Genomic DNA, 13640 nt, shown 5'->3' with positions numbered 1-13640 from the left:
TTCCGAAATGGTTGGTACTGGCTGACTGACCTTGAATTGAGCCATCAGAGTGGCCACAGCCTTGAAGAACTCGAGAAAGGCGACATTCTTCCCAATGCAAACCCTCGATCCCTGCCCGAAAGTCATGTCGGTTCTTTCCATGAGTTTCCTTCTTTCGAGGTACGCCTCACTCGTTTCGTTCTCGTGCTGCATCCACCGCTCGGGGTTGTACTGCTGCATCGGCGCCAAAGACACGCACATCCTGATTAATCGCGCCGGCGGGACAGCCGATGTTGGTGTTGGGGGGAATCTGCACACCATTAGGAAGCTCTAATCCAGCCGTACCTGTTACTCTCTGCAGGTTGAAAGACGTCGAAGAGTGCAGGCGATAGGCCTCCCGGATCGTTCCTTCAAGATAAGGCAGGTTTTTGACATGATCATACGAGGCTGGCAGACGGCATTGAGCTTGCTGCAGTTCAGCGTACAGCTTGTCCTGAGAGCCTGGATGCGTTGCGAGATAACGACACAGTTCATCGAAAGAGGCAGACGGGCTGAGGCCGCCGGCAATCAGATTTCCGGAGGTCATGATGAGGACTTGCTTCTCGTCCATGAGACTTGGATAACCTGCATGGGTGGCGACGAAGTGTGAAAGCAGGTCTGGTCGCGGCTGGTCTTCAGGGTCTGGGGCTCGCAGCCGGGCTTGGACGGTCCCGCCAACGACTTTCATGAATGGTGATGGACGTGTCTTCCTCATGAGTGCGTTGTCCTGGAGGACCTTGTGCAGCCACGGCATTTGCGAGACCAAGCCGGAGTAGAATCCAAATGCACGAACCCTTTGAACGAGGCCATACGCATCATGGCCTTCTCCCTGCATCGACCCGAGTGGCTTACCCATTGTGATCTTGGAAACGACGTCGAAGCAATCTTTGAGGAAACGTCAGCAGAGCACTTCTATAATCGAGTGCCCGATGGATTGGTCGCGCACAGTATTGGCACCATAAGCTCAAATTCATCGGTTTACGTGCAAAGGCATGCTGGTTGCAAACCTCGACAAACCGATTGACCATGTCATCGACGTACGGCTCATAGCCTTTCAGCGAAGTCATCGAATAGGCGTTCGACACGAGCTTGCGGTATTGCGAGTGCGTCTTCTCATCTGGAATGCTCAACAGACTAGTCGTCATCCCGGCCTGTCGGAATGGAACATAGGCATTGCCCTAAGCATCACCACTTGTGTCAGCACTCGTTGTTGTGACGAGACAGTGCCCCTACCTTGTCCAACTTCGACCGCACTCCGTAGATCACCGGCACGGCCGCTGGATCGAAAACAGTGACGGAGCGAGGCCCTGTCCTGACAACATCTCCATAACGTGCCTGCAGGCCACGCTGCACGTGGACTTTGTTGTGGAAATGTATGCCTCTCCAGGCAGTATACAAGGCCCAGCCATCGGTATATCGGGCTAAGAAAGGCCCCGGAATGTGGGAAAGACCTGCCTGCCTGCTGTTCAGCACGAGGAAAGAAAGCAGTAGGACGATGCCAATCGAAGTGACCACTAAGGCCCACTGTGCAACACCGACAGGGTGAAAACCCGGAAGAAAGTCCATGGCTTGGTCTTGAGAGTCGACTCTGGCCATGACTACCTAGGTGTTCAGTGTTCATCCAAGGCCTTCTGCTTATGTATAATCAAGTCTGCCATCCCTCCCCCGTCATGACAACTTGCGTTGGGTGGAGTCGACCGATTCAACGTGGTAAGGCACACCAAGTATTACCGATGTCTCGTACTAATGATTGGAGATAGTCGGCCTCACATCTGCAGAGACATGGAATATGCATGGAGACGGAATTCGGTGAGCAGCAAGCCTCGGCCACCAGTCGCGCCAACCTCTCAAGTAGGCAATTTTTGAACAACTCGCTCTTTGGGTTCTTCTCCGCTCTCCGCACGCTGTCGTGTCCTCAGCATCTCTTCCTGACGCAAATGCCACACCATCATTCGCAGAGCAAGAATCGTATGGCCGGGACGCCTGGGACGGCAACATCTTCCTCACGTCCTCGAACCCGATTTGTTCGCACAACCTCGCTATGGTCATGCCACCAGGCCGGAACATGCACATGGCAGTTCACGGCCCTGGATGCCCCATGCTGTCTTGTTCCAGCCATCAGAAAGGATGTGGTCTTTGCATTTCCGGCTGCATGTCGATTCTTGACCAATAAGCCTGATACCATCCCTCGCATCGAAGACATGCACGTCCTCCAGGAAAAAGCTGAAGTTCAGCACCAAATGCTCGAGATGCGGCGGATCCGACCACAAATCACTACGTTGATGCCAACGCCAGGGACTGGGAGGACATTCACTCGTCGTCTCTGCTGCACTTGACTCAATCGCCCCATTTTGTCTTGCATAATAGCTCCAAAGGTATGAAGAGCCTTGACGCGTCTTTCGCGCTCGCAACTGGGAGTGAGCCTCCCGATCTGCACAGTGCGCTCGGTGATTGAGCCTGTTGACCACGGACCAGGACCACCAAGACATTCGAAGGCGTTCCACTCTGAGCCCTTTCCGTGTGGACGGGCACCAAGCAACGGCGCGCCCTGGCCGCCCTCGGTAGAGGCTACCACTCTCGAACCCGACCTGGACAATCTCGACCACAAGCCCAGAAGGTGAGCTCTGGTTACGGAATGCGAAAATGGTCAATGGCTCGGAATCCGCCTGGGTCATTCGTATACAGAGCAGGTTGGAGTTCTTGAGCTCAAGCCTGGAACCCAGACTCAGACCTGAGACGAAGATTCACCGTTAAGATGGCACCGTCCCCGTCGCGCTCGTCCAGTACAGACCATAGGTCGACCAGGAGTCAAGGACACGACGTAGATCACGACACCAGACTCGTTCTGCACCACGCGTCCAAATCGATAGCTATGCTGCCGTGCAAGGGACTTCAAAGTCAGGGTGAACGCAGACGGGAGACCTTGCTGCATTCGAACTCGCCCTTCCGCCTTGCCGCAGGTATGATCCAGTCGCGTCCGTTGCGCGACATCCTGCTCGGCTAGAGAACCGCTTCGAAGTATCCTTTCTCGCTGTCATGGCGTCCAGCGCTTGGAGGCAGCCTCGCCAGCTTCATGATGTACGTGCATACGACAACACTAGCGCACGCGAACACATTCGACACGAACTCAATACTCCTGCGCGCTCAGGGTCGGGGCGAGCGGTGACGACCGATCTGTGCCTTCACGGAGCGAATCGGGGACAAAGCCCTTTTTCATCGTCTCCGATTTCGCGAGCAAGGAGGAAGAAGTCTCGATGAGCATAGGCGATAACACGTGCGAGGTGGAATATGTACGACCACTCACAGCAACAGGTCATGCAACCCGAGGTAAGAGTTCAACACGCCTCACGACATTTACAGGCTAGGAATCAGTCTCCGCGGCGTCGCCCGGGGAAATCGTTCGTCCTTGGGCAAGCCGATCGACAACCAGGTGAAAGGCAATTCGTAGTCAATCGTGATGCCGTGATGATTCGCGAAGGGAAGACCGAGACGGTGAGATGTCCAGCGTGGAACAAGCAGGTGCTTTGTCGACAAAGCCGCCGGTTATCTTCCAACAGGTCTTTGGCGGCAAGTATCGACACACTGTGGTGATGTGTTTGAATTGCTTGGCTGAGTCCGGCCAGATGGTACACAGTAGGTACATTACATAGGTAGGTCCTGTAGGGAGCTGCTTTGCTAGCGCCTGGCAATTCGACGCCTACACGTCCTTGATCTTGATGCTCATTTTACTCATACCTTCTCCTCATAGTCTTCCTCCCTGTTGCAGTCCCTACCTCCTCTTCACAAGTCGTCATCCTTGTTGCGACTGTGGAACCATTCATACAGGAGCTCGGGGTGCCGAACAGCATTTCGAGAGCGTCATGCCGGGAATGAGACGGTGAAGCGGACCAGTAGATGGTCCCCCAGGAAGCCATCTTGAGCCTGGGTAGATATGTAGATCCCAGAAAGACATCGAGAGCCTCAGTAGACACATCTCGGAGAAGACATTGTAACCCTTCCTACCAAGGAGATCAAGCTGAATACACCGTCCGGCGCGCCCTCCATCGACACCTCTAATCACAGCATGTACATATGTAGCTCCCTGCCCGATCCACTGCTTCCCTTCCATACCAATTCGAACTGAACTGGACCGATCAAAACCGACGAGGACCAATCTAACCTACTCTACTCTATTCTATCTCATAACACTTCTGAAGCCACCCTCCACGCTTCCCATCGTGGACACGCCATGGCATGCATGATCAGCGCCTTGATCCTTTGACCCCGTTCCGCTTAAGTCCCAATATCCCAATATCACAATGCCACAAACACCACAATGCACCACACCGCGCTCACTCGTCCAAATGGATCACCTCATAAAGATCTGATCCAACCCTTTCGTGTCCGCGAGTATCATTTTCTTAGCCTGGATGTTCCGCCCCCGGAGCAGATGTCGCCCGTTCTTCAGGGCCAGCACAGGTACTCTTGGGGAACTCTGCCCGGACGTCAAGGTCTCGGATTCGACGACCACGCCATTCCCAGTCATATTGACTTGCTGCTCTGGCTTGAGTTTCCGCTTCTTCTTGTGCACCTTCGACGTGATCGCGACCTCATCTTCTGAGGCAGCAGATGAGACGGGCTCATCCGGCGATATCGGAGACTTATGCACAGACAACGCTGCGTTGTCACGGCCTTTGGCTTCTCGCCTCGCTGCCTTCCTTTGGGCCTTCTCTTCCTTCCGTCTCCGCTTGTCTTCTTTCCGTTGCTTCTTCGCGGCCTTGAGTCGTCGTCGTTCCTCGCGATCGTGATCGCGGTCCTGGCTCGGCGTAGAGACCTCCCCATCAACCTCGTCTTGTGAAGTCGATTGCGGTTTGGGTCCATCCACGCCTTGCGCATCCTGTGCGGCGTCCTGGCCTCTCTTTTCTAGCTCTTCAGTTCCTTTATTCTCAGGCTCATTCTCACTCTGATTCTGATCCTGATCCTGACTCCCAACCAAAACCCCACCATTTACAAAAACCATCCCGCCCCACCGTCCCCGAAAGAACATCTCCAACCTCTTCTCCTCTCTTTTCTTGCCCTCCTCTTTCTGCACTGCCTCCGCCTTGCCATTCAACCTCCCCAACAACCCCTGGAAGGCGTCAAACCCCGTCCTCTGCGCCTCGACATTATGACTCGAATTCCTCGTGGCGCCAAGGCCGAGATTATCGTCCTTGAAGAGAACCCCGACCCTTGCAGCCGCGAGACGTTCCGTATCGGTGGCCAGGCCGGAACGGGGCCCCGAGCGCGAGGACGAGGACGTGGTTGAGGCATTGCGCGCCCCAAGCGCCTGGCCCTCCGACCAGCCCTGCTGCGTCATGAGGCGGTGGCCGTAGGACGCGGCTGCGGACTGGTCTGACCAGGCGAGGTTGCGGGGGTCGTGGCCGATTTTGCGGCGTCTAGTGGCAGAAAGAAGGACGGCGTTAGCGAACGTGGCATGACCTGGTGTGGGGAGGGGTGGAGCGACGGTAATACAGCGAGGCAGCGAGGCAACACTCTTGTCTGGCTCATCTCATCTCATGTCTTCTCTTCCCCACGACTTGCCTTGCCTTGCACTGCGCTGCGCTGCGCTGCTTGTAGACTTGTGCTCGGGGAATCAGTGGGTTAGAGGTACTTACTTTCTAGGTTCGGCGAGGCCCATGTTGACTCACGATCCTCCTGGTCGACCTCCCTGCTGAAAAGCAGGATCGCCGGCCACGGTGGGTGTCTGGGTGGGCGCTGATATCGCTATTCGTGGGGTATTTCTTGAGAAAGTCGAAATCCAGAAAAATTACAAGTTTGCACCTTAAAGGACAGATGGCCCACCGTAGTGCCTTCTACGGCCAGTCGTGCTGCTCCAACATGCCGAGGTGTCGTTACCCGTGCTTCTCCAAGAGTGACAGGGTAACCTATTATTGAGCCTATTCTTGATAGTCCGTGTCCCCGACTGGCGCTCTATCTGGCCTTTCCAGCAAGTTGGATAGCACGTCCTTGAAAAGGGGTATTATACAAAGTCTGAAAGAACATTCATGGCGTCGCTCCCAGACTCGACAATGATTAGAAGTCTACTGGCAATGCGCATTGCTTTGCTCCTTGGGGAGCAGTAGCATCCTCATTCACAAATAATAAACCTTGACCCGAATGTCCTGTGTGCCAATGTACGCTTTGTTGTGCCTAGGACCTCGGCGGCACCACCGTGTTTGCGGCTACTGAGCTTCTGCCGTACTCCGTACTCCATGCTTATATACTTCAAAGAATCAACCACTACCTAAGTACATATTCAACCGATCTCTGCGGTCGTGTTGTTGCTCTTGTACACTCCTCCGCCAACCTTGATACTGACACCGATAGCAATTGCCACTGCTGCACCAAGAATAAGAAGCCCAATCAAGATCTTAACCACGATTCTCTGACGAGGAGAAAGTCGCGAGAACCAAGCACAGCCTCTCTGTTTGGGCTTCGTCATGCACTGCTTTTGTCTCTTCCAGAACCTGAATCTGGTCGTGGTCGCTGCATTCTGGGCATCTCTTTTCTCTTGTGAGATCGAAGGAGAGAGGTTGCACGAGCCGGCTTCGAGGTCTTTGAGGTCGTTAACCGACACGTGGACGGGGTCTTGTGATTTAGAGACGTCAAAGGACGGGCGAGGAGAGTCGTGCTTGTAGAGGTAGAAGGGTGACGTGAATTTGGCATTGCTGCAGGGGTCGAACTCCGACGTAGGCGGTTCGAGTAGTGTTGCGGCAGGCTTTTGCTCGGTGAGCTCGGTGGCCTCGGTTATGGTGGTCATCTTGATGTACTGGGCGTGCAGATCGAGAATTGAACAGTTACTGGTGGTAGCGATGTGGCCGCTGAAGCATATGCCTCTGCAGGAGGATAACGAGTAACGCTGCCAAAGGGCAAAAGTGAGGGTTTTAAGAGTCCATGTTGACCAAGAAGAGTCAAAACTGGTGAGGATATCTCCGCCGAAGTGGAAGTTTCCTGGATTCAGAAGAGTACGCCCGTTGGGTGTAGAGTGAGTCGTGCTTGCTCGTGAGATATTGATTGACTCAGGGTCTCCAAGCAAGCGAAGAAGATCTTCCCTCAAGCTGCGGCAGGCACGTTGTCTATCACTGCTCCGTAGGAGACTGCGGTTCCGAAGGGCGGTTGGAGGCAGGCGCTTGCAATGTGACGTTTGACGTTCGTGTAACGCGTGGCAGATGTCTCGGAAGTCGAAGCTGCTCTTGAGCTCAACCTCACTTCGAGTGCTCTTGTGGCAAGAACTCTAAGACATATGTATACCTACTGGGCGACGTTCAGGGCTCCGTGCCTGTCATTCCCTGATGAGCTCACTCTTCAGCCACGCCAGGTGTTGCCGAATCCCATTGGAGCTGACTTGAAGGTGCAATCAAACAGACACCCAACAGGCCTGGCCGCACCAACCTTGGATTTCCAGGCTGGATGTGGGCATTGGACTGGGGAAGCCTGGTCTTTGCATCCACAGGCCGAGCCACCGTTGGCCTTAGCGCTCCTGCTAGCACTCGCTAGGCCCGGGTACCTGCCGCCTAATCACGCTTAACCGTGAAATCTGCGGCTGTTATCTGGGTTCCTTACCTTAGTACCGTCTGCTGGTGCAAGACGGAGACGACTTGAATCTTGAGATGACTTCGACGACCACCGAGCTGTCATGGAGTCACAGTTGTGAGTATCTATGGCTCGCTGCAATACTTAGTTGAAGGAGTATTAAATGTCAAAATCCAAGGTCAAAATCCACCTCGGCGTGGTTGAGAAACAACAACACGCAGCCAAGATTCAATGATCGCCCATTAATGGGCAGACACGGCTCGTGGCGTCCCCGAAAGTGGCCACTGTTCCTGGACGATGCCCACATCTGGAATTCTCCCGCCAACTCCCCTGTCCCACAGCATCTCCGTCGGCGTCATAGTTCCACCTCTGAGAATCAGTGTGAAACAGTATTCATGTGATAAAGGGCTTTCATTTTCAGCTGGGATGCACCGGAATCTAAAGGCATCTCGCGGACCACTCCCATCTATTTGGCCATACCAGACAGACGACTTGGGTGAGATTGCTATGACTCTCTGAAGAAATCCTCCTTCACGATATGGCTCTTATCACACATACCTCGGAAGATGCCACCCGCCTCAAATAGATTGATAGGAGTGTCCAATTCCGCAATCCTGCCCTTGTCCATCACGCAGATGCGATCGTAGTTGATGATGGTCTTCAGTCGATGGGCGATGCATAGCAATGTTTTCCCAGCAAAGCCCGTTCGCATCGTGCGTTGAATCTTTTCATCGGTCTCAAAGTCGACGGATGAGGTTGCTTCATCACAGACAATGATCTGCGAATTGCGGACAAGGGCTCTCGCCAACGCCATCAATTGTCTCTGTCCGAGTGAAAAGTTCAGACCTTCTTCCTCGACTGGGCTATCGAGGTGTATACGACTGGGGCCAGGCGGCTGGTTGACGTGCGATGTTGACGTTGCGGCAGTCTGAGCGGTATCAGGGCGATCAGCCTTCACGTCGGCCTTTTCTGTGGTCATCTCTTCCCCTACGAGATCTGCTTTTCGAAGCGCAGCCCAGAGTTCCAAATCGGAATGCTCGTGGAAAGGATCGAGGTTCGATCGAATGGTACCCCGGAACAAGGTGGGATCCTGTGGGATGATGGCCAATCGAGACCGCAAGTCATACAAGCCGACGGTTGAGATATCAATATCGTCGATCTTGATCTGGCCCGAGGACAGTTCGGTCAACCGGAAAAGGGCCGACATGATGGATGACTTGCCAGCTCCAGTCCGACCAACAATGCCAATCCGCTCGCCGCCTGTGATGTGGAAATCCAGACCTTGTAGGACCAGCGGTAGTCCTGCCCGATATCTCATCTCCACCTTACTGAATGTGATGGCTCCCGTTTGCGGCCAATTATCCGGCACTTCTCTGGCCTTCAATGGTGCCTCTTCCTCCAGCTGAGTACCATAATAATGGATTCTTTCCGTGGCGTTCATGTTATTTTCCACCTCAGCCAGCTGTCGCACCGTAAATTGGATCATCTGTACAATGGCCAGAACATATGACAAAACCAAGCCCGCTATGCTAGGATTAACATTAAAACGATCCGTCACCACCAAAATGCCGGTGACAAAAACAAGCATATTTCCAATGGCGTCCAAACGTGTCGATAGCCACCTCTGGTTGGCAAAGGTAAGATAGTATGCAGAATTCATCTGATCAATGGCGTCGCGCAGTCGCGTCGTGAAATATGCCTGCAAGCCATATGCTCGGATAGATGCAACACCAGAGATGGACTCGGAAAACCGTGCGAAGACGGTGGACCTCAGCACCGCCTCGTGTCGTTTGATCTCTCGCGCCGATGATCTGTAATAACTGGAAGCGAATAAGAACAAAATGAAAAGTGGCCCAAGAGCCACGGCGAAAAAGTGGAAGTATGCAATGATCAGCGCGAAGACTGATGTGATCATGGCCAGGGTAAGGAAATACATCCTCATAGCGTCGGTCAAGCTGTTGTCCATGGAGTCGACGTCCTTCGAGAATCGATTGGTGATGCGACCAAGAGGCGTGGTGTCGAAGAACGACATTGGAGCTCGCAGAGTCCGGGTCATCGCTTTCTGCAGCAGGACTCTGCTTGCATTGGTGCCACTCGTGGACAGGAGGGTCGAAAAGGCAAACAAGAGGATTGCCTGAGAAAGACCCAGGCAGGCGTACGCAGCAATGTATATACCTGGGGAGAAGCCAAATTTGTCGCTGGTCCACCAGCTTAGCCACAAGCTGGTCACAATGTTGGAGCCCTGCGAGAGCACGAGGCAAATGAAGATCAACGGCCAGAAAATCGGCGACCCTGATGCCCGGATGTACGCTCTCCAGACGGACCAGCTGACCGACTTGACGGCACGCTCTTCCTGTTGCATCAGAGCAGCCGGCTTGCCCCTCTTGTCCTTCTTCTTGGGTTTCTTCTCCTCCTCTTCTGTTGTCTTGGCTTTGGCGAGAGCGGTCTCGTCTTCTTGGGCAGTTGTGGCCATCAACTTCTGGAAATCAACGCTCGTATTCATCAGATTGTCAAAAGTGTCAATGGCTTGGATATGGCCGTCTTCCATCCAGATGATCCGGTCACACCTGTTGAGAACATGCAACTGGTGCGTGGCTAAGATTCTGCATTTGTCCTTCATAAGTCCGCATATTGCCTTGTCCATGATGTGACGGCCAACGTGGGCATCCACAGCTGAGAGTGGGTCGTCCATCAGAACAATGTCGGCGTCAAAATAGATGGCTCGTGCAATGTTCAACCGCTGCTTTTGGCCGCCTGATAGCGTTATTCCTCGTTCGCCGATCTCGGTTTCATCCCCAGCAGGGAGAATTTGCAGGTCGGGTTCCAGAGCACAGGCATTGATGACTTCTTTGTACCACTTGGTCTTGAATGGCTTCCCAAAGGTGATATTGTCTTTCAAGGTAGCATTTTGAATCCACGCATACTGGGGACAGAAGGCACGAGAAGCCGCTAACTTGATCTTGCCGCCTGTCTTGCGCATATCTCCCGCGAGGGCAGCCAGAAGAGAGGTCTTGCCGGAACCGACAGTCCCAATGACCGCAATCAATTCGTTCCTTCCCACGGCAAAATCAATGTCGTGCAACCTGAAAGGCTCCACTTCGGTGGTTTCGCTGGCGATGTCCTCGTTGGATGCACTGGGGGATTTCTCATTCTTTTTCGCGGCCTTGTCGGCTTTCTTTTGCGCCTTTTTGCGCGCCTTCTCGGCTTTCTTGGCGGCCATAAGCTCAAATCTGGTCTGGAATGTGTTCGTCCTCTCCTTGTCCTGTGTCACGGTCCGCTCCCATGTGAATGAAGCATGCTGCACTTCGACCGCCGGTTCCATGTCATCGTCCCAAACCACTTCGTCTTTCTGCTCTTCCGAGAGAAGGAATTCTTGAATCCGTTCGAGTGCTGTCTTGGCGTCGGTGACCTGTCCAAGGACCAATGGAAGTAAGTTGAGTGGCATTCGCAGAGAGTTGAAAAGGGCTAGGGAGGAAAAGATCCGCGCAGGAGCCAAACCGTGGTCGGTCAACGAGTATGTGATGAAGGCCAGCATGGAAGCAAACACGGGCATTGACATGGCGACCGCGTTGATCGCGTTCCTGATGGAGAGCAATATCTGGATGGCCCTGATTTCTCGCTTCCGAAGTTCCTTCAAGCGGTCAAGGAAGCTGCTTTCCCAGCCAAAGAATTTGACGAATCGAACGGAGCCCAAAATTTCTTGGGTGAGCGTAACACGCTGGTCGGTAATCTTGTTGATATTCTTTCGCCTTTTCATGAGGGACTTGATTGTCTTGGTCAACACTGGTAGGGTGATGACGAGCAGAGCAAAGCCTGCCAGCGCGCTATATCCAATGTTAATGCATAGCACGACCAGTACCACAACCAGCTGGATTGGTGAAGTCCACAAGATGTGGAACATCCCCGACGCCTGATCAATCCGGTAGGTATCGACACTCATCAGGTTGACAATCCTGCCGTTGCTCCAGCCAGTGCCGTCTCCAGCAATTCCGGCTCCTTTGTCGGGCGTGGTCTTTGCACCGCCCTTCGGATGAATTCGCTTGGACAGGGCGCGAGCAAGTGCCGGCCGGTTCGGCTTCTCTTCCGCGGTCTCATTCGCTTGCTCAGATACGCCCTCGCCTTTCAGAGCCTTTCCCCCGGCTTTTGCTCTCCCTGAGATGACCAGAGATTTCTCGAAAATTGCGTTGATCAAGACAGCCCTGCATTCTCCTCCAACCATCATTCCGCGATACAGGAAATGGTTGGTGGACATTGTTTGGCATATCTGCATAAAGGTGATGCCGATGACAAGGCCAATACCATGGCCAATATTGGGGGATTGGCCGCCAGACTTGTCAGCGACCCATGCATCTGTGGCGAACTGAATCAGATAGCGGGTAGTGAAAGGTGAAAAGACCTGAAGCAAGGCCGAAAACAGAGCACAAACAGCGCCCAGCATGAATTCACCGCGGAAGGTATCGAGAAGCGCCCACATCAGAGGGTTGCGTTCTCCTCGCGCATTTCGACGCTTGAAAGAGGCAGTCAACTTGCCCATCATCGTGGCAGCACTCCTATCAGGATTGACCAGCCAAATGTCGTTCAACTCGATGGGCCGCTTGTAACCGGTAGTCATGAGAGGATTCATCCATTGGAACGTCAACAGACTGAAGAAACCTGCATTGTATTCTCGCGAGACGGCCCTCTCCTCCGGTATAGGCGGAGGGTTGCGCCGGAGAGGATTTATTTTGTAGCGCCATGGTGCTTTCTCTGGCTCGACCGCCGGAAGAGCGGCAGAGCTGGCTTCAGTCGCGTCGGTTACCGCAGACTCGATCTTTTCCAGTCGCGTGCTGTCTTCACTCCTCCCTCGCCCTACCCTGCGAAGATCCTTGGGCACTTCCAAATACTGCACTGGTTCGTTTCTCTTCGCCACGTCCTGCTCCTCGACATTATTCTGGGAGAGGGCGCGCTCGAGCTCCTTCTCATCGTCGGGACTCGTCATGGCGACCGCTGCCGTATCAGCGCACGAATAACAGCGGATAATGGTTGGCGAGGCCGAGCAGACAGTCCATCATGAAGTGACGGACCAAAAGTGGGGAGGGGCAAAGAATATGTAGCGAGGCGGCATAAGATACGGTGACGGAAGGACATAGAGCCGGGCAACTAATGACTGTAAGGCGACCGGGATCTGGCACGAAAACATCCTCGGTGTTGTCGTAATTGAAGTTGAAGCCGCGCCTTTGCGGCAAAGCGGCCTCAAGCGAGCTTTGCAGGCGTTGAACAGTGGGTGTGGGCTTGGGGCGCCAGCTAATAGTGACGCAGCAAATTGGCTAGCGGCCACGTCTATTGGGCGGGCCGGGGGCATTCCTCCAGGCGGGCAGGTGGCATACGCTGAACCACGGACTGGGGCGCTTGAAAATCTGGCACCATCTCAAAAATGTCCCTGCAAACGAAAGCTTGTCTCGCTCATTTGCCCCGACAGAGCAGCCCCGAACCTCGCTACTGCCAGAGCTTAGCAATACCCAAACGCAGAGCCCTGGCCAAGACCCCACAGAGCCTAATCCTCTGCTGTGTACGGCACTTCTCCCTCGTACTGGGGTATACTCGCGACGAGTCGTACGAGTACGCTCTCCGCGTGTCCTGGGGCACTGGCCATGAGGCGACTATACGCCAAGTGGAATATGGAATTTGGGGCGACAAAAGTGCACACCGATATTGGCTCCACAGGGGGGCAACGTAGACCATCAGGTCTGTGATTTGGAGATCTCGCTTCGGATGCCACCGCAAGGGACCTGAAAGGGTTCACACAGTCCAGCTTGGTCATCATCTCGGACTGATCGTAAAACCCTCCGCGTGAAAGCTTTGCTGCCTGGCACTCATGGATCTCCTGACACATGAGATCGAGGCAAAAGCTTCCACGTCTCGTGGTGTCACTGCTCAAACTGCTGAGGCCACTTTTCTGTCACAACCTACAGGTATGCTTCTGCCTGTACTACGGAAGACATGTCCTACGGCTGCTCAGCGGTGGAGAGACGATCCCAAAGCCACGGACATTACGGAGTACGGAGTACGCAAAACTGCCTGAATTCCGACAC

At 53.9% G+C, this 13640-nt stretch overlaps 4 protein-coding genes across 4 annotated transcripts; all 4 read right to left on the bottom strand.

Moving 5' to 3' along the window:
- Positions 1-166: 166 nt before the first annotated feature.
- On the bottom strand, positions 167-1584 carry A1O7_01684 (uncharacterized protein; the record flags this gene model as incomplete). The annotated part of the gene is made up of 3 exons (XM_007755720.1): positions 167-903; positions 965-1196; positions 1252-1584. 3 exons carry the CDS (start codon positions 1582-1584, stop codon positions 167-169), a joined length of 1302 nt encoding a protein of 433 aa, XP_007753910.1.
- A 2782-nt stretch (positions 1585-4366) lies between these two features.
- On the bottom strand, positions 4367-5353 carry A1O7_01683 (uncharacterized protein; the record flags this gene model as incomplete). The annotated part of the gene is made up of 2 exons (XM_007755719.1): positions 4367-4843; positions 4883-5353. The coding sequence occupies 2 exons, from the start codon at positions 5351-5353 to the stop codon at positions 4367-4369; spliced, it is 948 nt and encodes a 315-aa protein (XP_007753909.1).
- Positions 5354-6292: 939 nt separating this feature from the next.
- A1O7_01682 (uncharacterized protein) lies at positions 6293-6796 on the bottom strand (the record flags this gene model as incomplete). The annotated part of the gene is made up of 1 exon (XM_007755718.1): positions 6293-6796. One exon carries the CDS (start codon positions 6794-6796, stop codon positions 6293-6295), a length of 504 nt encoding a protein of 167 aa, XP_007753908.1.
- A 1278-nt stretch (positions 6797-8074) lies between these two features.
- On the bottom strand, positions 8075-12547 carry A1O7_01681 (ATPase; the record flags this gene model as incomplete). Its single annotated transcript, XM_007755717.1, has 1 exon — positions 8075-12547. One exon carries the CDS (start codon positions 12545-12547, stop codon positions 8075-8077), a length of 4473 nt encoding a protein of 1490 aa, XP_007753907.1.
- Between the last annotated feature and the right edge of the window lie 1093 nt (positions 12548-13640).

Source organism: Cladophialophora yegresii, assembly GCF_000585515.1.
Source record: "Cladophialophora yegresii CBS 114405 chromosome Unknown aczIN-supercont1.1, whole genome shotgun sequence".
NCBI classification, from domain to species: domain Eukaryota; kingdom Fungi; phylum Ascomycota; class Eurotiomycetes; order Chaetothyriales; family Herpotrichiellaceae; genus Cladophialophora; species Cladophialophora yegresii.
The sequence above is the reverse complement of the archived record's forward strand: the minus strand, read 5'-3'. Positions and strand labels throughout refer to the sequence as shown.